General features: G+C 41.2%; 1 protein-coding gene across 1 annotated transcript; it reads left to right on the forward strand.

Moving 5' to 3' along the window:
* The first annotated feature begins 1,904 nt into the window (after positions 1–1,904).
* ADAM20 (ADAM metallopeptidase domain 20) lies at positions 1,905–4,649 on the forward strand. The gene has a single exon (XM_079120704.1). It carries the CDS (start codon positions 2,056–2,058, stop codon positions 4,273–4,275), a length of 2,220 nt encoding a protein of 739 aa, XP_078976830.1. The 5' UTR covers positions 1,905–2,055; the 3' UTR covers positions 4,276–4,649.
* The last annotated feature ends 1,620 nt before the right edge of the window (positions 4,650–6,269 follow it).

A 6,269-nucleotide genomic window follows, 5' to 3' on the forward strand; every position in this document is an offset into this window, starting at 1 on the left:
TAGCATAAGAACACTTGATTTTTTGGTGACATGTATCAGCAAGTTACATATGTGTGTGGAGCTGCCTGATATTTTCTACTCTACTGTGTTTCATTTACTTATGGACTCCTAAATTGATTTCATGACCTAGTATGGTTTGTGACCCATGTTTGAGGAGTGTTGAAATGGGTCATGACTAAATGGAGACATGGTAAGGTGGGCATTTTTGAGGAGTCTGAAATAGCTCTTTGAAGTAAAAAAAAAAAAAAAAAAGAGCTAATGATCGATCCAGAAGGAGATTCTCATGGTGATTGAAGTTTTAGTCATGTCAGGAAGGAATGTGGAATGGACATGGGTTCATGTAATCCTTGGGAATGCAGTGTTCCTTAGGGACTTGTCTTTGGAGTAATGCATGGATGGCAAAGACTTGTCTGTCACAGAGATTCCTCTCAATAAACTTCTGTCAACCTCATGTTTTTGACAATGTGTGATATATGTTATTATCTTCTCTTGAGTCTTTTTCACAATCCTATCTCAATTTACCCATTTCCAACTTTTATTATCTAAAACTCTGATAAATACCAAGGATATGATGAAGAGAGTGATGGATGATTGTAGTTCACCTTTATCAGAAATGCTTTCCCTAAGAGGTTTCGTCTGGGGACAGTGGTTTCCTCTTGTGGCATTCATTAGTCACTCGCTGGTTTTGGAATCTTACCTAGATGGGTACCTGGCTTTGTTGTCTTTCAGTGCCAAGATTACTGCTCATGCTCTGCTGCTGATCCTAGTTATGTCCTTATTTACTACATTTAGGCCCACAGTAGGTGGTAACAATGTGTCTCCAAGTTTCTTTTAACTCTGATTTCAAAGACTAGGCAAATTATTAATTTGGCATTTGGGGCAAAGTCAGTAAATGACCCAAATTAACTTTTACCTGAGAGGAAGTTTGTTTTCAATAGTCATGAGATTTTAAAGTCCACTCGCTGTGGTCTTATGAACTTTTTAATGAACTCTAGGCTGACTCTTCTCCATGCAGCTTTCCTTGGAAAGTTGAAGTTGAAATGGATCGATCCAGGTAAGCCACGAGCCATGTGAAAACTAGACTTGAGTTTATATTGAGTGACCAAAATGAGTCTCTTAGGATTTAGAACAGGAGGGTGGTGGGCTGTTCAGAGAGCAAGCTATTGTCTCCAAGCTGTGGTTGGAGGCAGGTGGCTGCGTGCCCTGCACCCAACAACTTCCCCCACCTGTCACCTCATCAGTATACCTTCTTTGTTCTGAATATCCAAGGATAAAAATTCATCAATTGGAGGAGATCTTCCATTACTTGTGAGACCTTTAGGTGGGGCCTTTTGACTGTCAATTTAGAATTGGGTCTACATAGATGTTTGGGGTGCAGCCGGGGAAGTGGAGCTAAAGCAAACTGCATAATAAAGTAACTGAAAGTGACAAAGAATGATGGGTTTTGTCTGGGTTATTCACATGTTTGCTGAAGGTGTGGGGTGCCAGTAAGTTTGGGGGAGGCAGAGAAATTTGGTAAGACAGATCTTTTCAAAATGTAAAACTTATTATAAATTTACGTATTTAAATAACAGTGTATAGAACTGGAGGTTAGCCTGGCGTGTGCAAAGTCCTGGGTTCCATTCCCAGCACCATAAAATCAACCAACCAAGCTAGTTTGTAATGAATCTTAATGTCTCCAAGATCCAGGTTTGACAGTCATCTGCCTATGTCACATTTTCCTATATCTCTGGGAGCCCACATATATATGTATATGTGTTTCTATACAGAAACACACACAGACATATACATAGATATGTACATTTACATTGGAATATGTGAATCCCATGCATGTTATTTCTTCAAAGCTCCACATTTCCTGTTGCACCCACCCCATTCCAGCTCTTGTTCTTTTCACTTTCAGTACTACAGCTCCGATGGTCCAGCTCTACCAGGAAACCGACCCGTAAAGATCAGCCCAGCACTCTGAGCAGCTCAGAGGGAGGAGCCAGACCAGCAGTTCCTCATGCTCTGCCTTTTTCTCTGGACAGATGGCTCCACAATGACAGCTCCATAATGGCAGTGGATGAGACTCTGGTGCACCTCAGGGTCACTTTTCTACTGCTCTGGATTGGGATATCTCTGTGCATTCCTGGCCTCTCCCAGGCCAGGCCCTCCCAGTATTTCACCTCCCCAGAAGTGGTGATCCCCTTGAAGGTTATCACCGGGGGCAAAGGTGCAGAGGCTCTGGGTTGGCTCTCCTATAGTCTGCGGTTTGGAGGCCACAGACATGTTGTGCACATGAAGGCCAAGAAGCTGTTACTTTCTCCACACCTCCCAGTGCTCACTTACGCAGAGCAGCATGTCCTCCATCAGGATCAGCCCTTTGTCCAGGATGACTGCTTCTATCATGGTTTTGTGGAGGGGGTCCCTGAGTCCATGGTTGCCCTCAGTGCTTGTTCTGGGGGCTTTCAAGGAATGCTACAGATAAACGAACTTGCCTATGAAATTGAGCCAATTAAGCTTTCTGCTACATTTGAACACTTGGTGTATAAGATAGACATTAATGAGACACAGTTCCCACCTATGAGATGTGGGTTAACAGAAGAGAAAATAACACGTCAACTGGAATTGCAATTGTCATATAATTTCACTCTGAAACAAAGTTCTTATGTGGGCTGGTGGACCCACAAGCGGTTTATTGAGCTAGTAGTGGTTGTGGACCATGTTAGATATCTTTTCTCTCAAAGTAATGTGTCAATAGTGCAGTTGGATGTATTTAATGCTGTCAATATAGTGGATTCGTTATATTACCCTTTGGAAGTTGATGTAATTTTGACTGGGCTTGAAATCTGGAGTACAAGAAACCCAATTTCTACCAGTGATGACTTAGACCTAGTTGTGGAGGCGTTTACAGTTTGGAAACAGTTTCAACTTAATGCCCGTCTTCAACATGATGTTGCACATCTTTTCATAAAAGAACTGATTGGCGCAAAACTTGGTGTTGCCTATGTTAGCGGAATATGCCAAAATCCTTATAACGCTGGAGTAGATGTTTTTGAAAACGAAAGAGTGTCCCTTTTTGCACTTACTGTGGCCCATGAGCTTGGTCATAATTTAGGTATGTTGCATGACACTAAGTTGTGTGTGTGTGCATTAGAGTGGTGCATAATGTATCCCTACAGAAAGGTGTCAAATAAATTTAGCAACTGCAGTTATGCCGATTTTTGGGACAATACTTTAAATGCATGTATTTATCCTCCTCCTTATGCAGGGAATATCCTTACTTTGAAGTACTGTGGAAACCAAGTAGCTGAGGAAGGAGAGGAGTGTGATTGTGGAACTGTACATCAGTGTGCAAAAGATCCCTGTTGTCTGTTTAACTGCACTTTGAGTCCTGGAGCCTCCTGTGCTTCTGGTCTTTGTTGCAAAAACTGTAAACTCATGCCACCAGGGACTTTATGTAGACAACAGGTCAGTGAATGTGACCTTCCAGAGTGGTGCAATGGGACATCCCATCAATGCCCAGATGATGTGTATGTACAGGATGGAATCCCCTGTACTGCAAGTGACTTCTGCTACAAAAAGGGATGTAATAGCCATGATATACAGTGTAAAGAGATTTTTGGTACAGGTGCAAGGAGTGCGTCTCAGAGTTGCTACAGTGAAATCAACACCCAAGGAAATCGTTTTGGACACTGTGATATTGTGGGCACAATATATACCAAATGTTTCAAACCTGATATCATGTGTGGAAGAGTTCAGTGTGAAAATGTGAGCAAAATTCCCATTCTCCCACAACATTCTACAGTGTATCAATTTCACTTGCATGATAACATTTGCTGGGGCACTGATTATCATTTAGGGATGTCCATACCTGATATTGGTCAAGTAAAAGATGGCACATCATGTGCTCCAGGAAAGATCTGCATCCGTAAGAAGTGTGCCAGTATTGTTCAACTGCCCCAAACCTGTCAGCCTGAGACCTGCAACAAGAGAGGGGTCTGTAATAATAAACAGCACTGTCACTGCGACTGGGGCTGGTCACCTCCGGACTGTAAGAACAAAGGCAATGGAGGAAGTGAAGATAGTGGTCCAGCTCCTGAGAACCACAAGCCAGAGTTAAATGTGACTGGAAATGGGATAGGAAACTGGAGCCAAGTGTTTTTATGGTTCCTTATTTTGATTATTCTATTTTTATGCTGTTTCTTTATGCCTTGTATGGGAGTGAAAAAGAAAGAAGGTGAAGAGAAAAAAGAGGAAGAAAAGAGAGAAGAAGAAGAAGAAGAAGGCTAAGGTTCATATTTAAATGATCTCTAATTTTTAATATGGAGAAATATGAGGACATGCCTTTCTCAACAAAAATTCACAGGTCTGTCATGTTAGGATCATAAGCTGTAGGCATTACGGCAAAGGACTCCCACCCTGTTCTTACATATTCTTTAGCGTATTAAGCAACATTAAAGGTTCATTTTCCCCAGATTTGTCTTTGTTGAGGTTTGGGGACATCAGGGATCAAACCCAGGGTCTCTGCACTGAGCCACATCCCCAACCCATTTAGTTTTTGATTTTGAGACAGGGTCTCACAAAGTTGCTGAAGCTGGCTTGAACTGGCAATTCTCCTGCCTCAAATTCCCAACCTACTAGGATTACAGGCATGCAACCCACACTTGGACAGAAGTTATCTTTTTGTTTTCTGACCAAAGACGATTTTAAGCTCTTGTCCTTCTATTCCAGACCTCTCAGTTCTTTTTTTTTTTTTTTTTTTTTTTTTTTTTGGGTGCTGGAGATCGAACCCAGGGCCTTGTGCTTACAAGGCAAGCACTCTACCGACTGAGCTATCTCCCCAGCCCCCCTCAGTTCTTTATTCTATGTATTCCCAGGATGTGCCTCTAAAACCCATTTGTGTCTGGCACATTTAGCTTTGTCAAAAAGGGGCAAAAGAAATAGGCCTGGAGAGGTGGATGAGGGGAGAAGAGGGTTTTCTTACCTCTTTCCTGAGTACTTAATATTACCATCGGCATTAATTTGATTGCGTTCATTTACAGTAGCCCTGTTTGGCTTTGGATTCCATTTGGTTGTCACTAGTAGAACCACTCTCATATTTTCAAAGATGTACCAGCAGAGGTTGACCACTGGCCCCTCAGAGATCTGTGTTGCAGCTCTGGGGTTAGCTGAGTGGTTTTCCTCTGACTACCTGAAGCACCAGTACCCTCCTCCAAGATTCGGGTACCTGTTCTGCAGGGGTCTTCCTTTAATCACCTCTACTCTAATGAACCCAACCTTTCCCTGTGTTCTCCTGACACTGGGCATGTTTGGTGCTTTCTTGTAGTTATCATTCCGGTAGGTTGAGTGCTCCAGAAACAGGCAGTGAATTGGAATTTAGAATGCAAGATGTTTATTAGAGATGAAGATTTGGAAAGGTCAGGTATTGGATGGCAATGAAGCCAGTTTTTGCAGACAAAGAAATTAAATTATGTTTCAGGCCTCAAACTTGCTTTAGCCAATGTGGGTAAACATAATGGAGAAAATGTTGTGTCTCAGATGTTTTCCTCCCTGGACCACAGTGGCAGGGTCTTCATACCTGTGCTCTGGTATGAAAGTTATACGGCATAAATTGTTCTGGTCTTCTCCCTTCATTGTTGTTCCGTGTGATTGTTTCCTTGAAGTTCTAAGTTTGATAAGGGTCTTTTGTGAAATCTGTGTTTACAGATTAATTCTCTTTCAGAGATGGAGAGCTCTTTAGTTTTTGTTTATTCGTATACCTAGTTTATTAAATTGTGGTTTTCAAGGAATTAATCCGAGACACTTATGCTTTCCTATTTGTTGGCATATTTTTTTTCAGAATATCTTTTCATATGCCTGTGGGAAATACAGTGGCATTTCCTCATTCCTTCCTGATGCTATCTGCTTGTGTTTTCTTAGTGTTGTCTTGAAGTAGTTTTGCTAGTGATTTATCAAGATTATTCTATTCAAGCAACCAGCTTTGGCTACATTGATTTTTCCCATTTTATGTTTGCTTTTAATGTCTCTGTTTTGTACTTATATCTCTGTTAAAGTTTTATTTGACTCTCGTGTCTCTAATTTGTTGGTTATAGCTCAGATAAAATATTTTCAATTTAAAGATTTTTCTGATACGTACCCTGAAAGCTAAAATTCTCCATCTATGTATTCATGGCCATTGCCACATCCCGCAAGGTTTTTTTTTTTTTTTTTTTTTTTTTTTTTTAATGTGATTTCGTTCAGTAGCACTCAGTCCAAATATCCTCCATTATCCATTCTGATTTTTT

Source organism: Sciurus vulgaris (genome assembly GCF_902686455.1).
Source record: "Sciurus vulgaris genome assembly, chromosome: 2".
NCBI lineage: Eukaryota > Metazoa > Chordata > Mammalia > Rodentia > Sciuridae > Sciurus > Sciurus vulgaris.

What these genes read in the sequence shown, in the direction of transcription:
- ADAM20 (XM_079120704.1), top strand. Translation starts at nt 2,056, where the DNA reads ATGGCAGTGGATGAGACTCTGGTGCACCTCAGGGTCACTTTTCTACTG.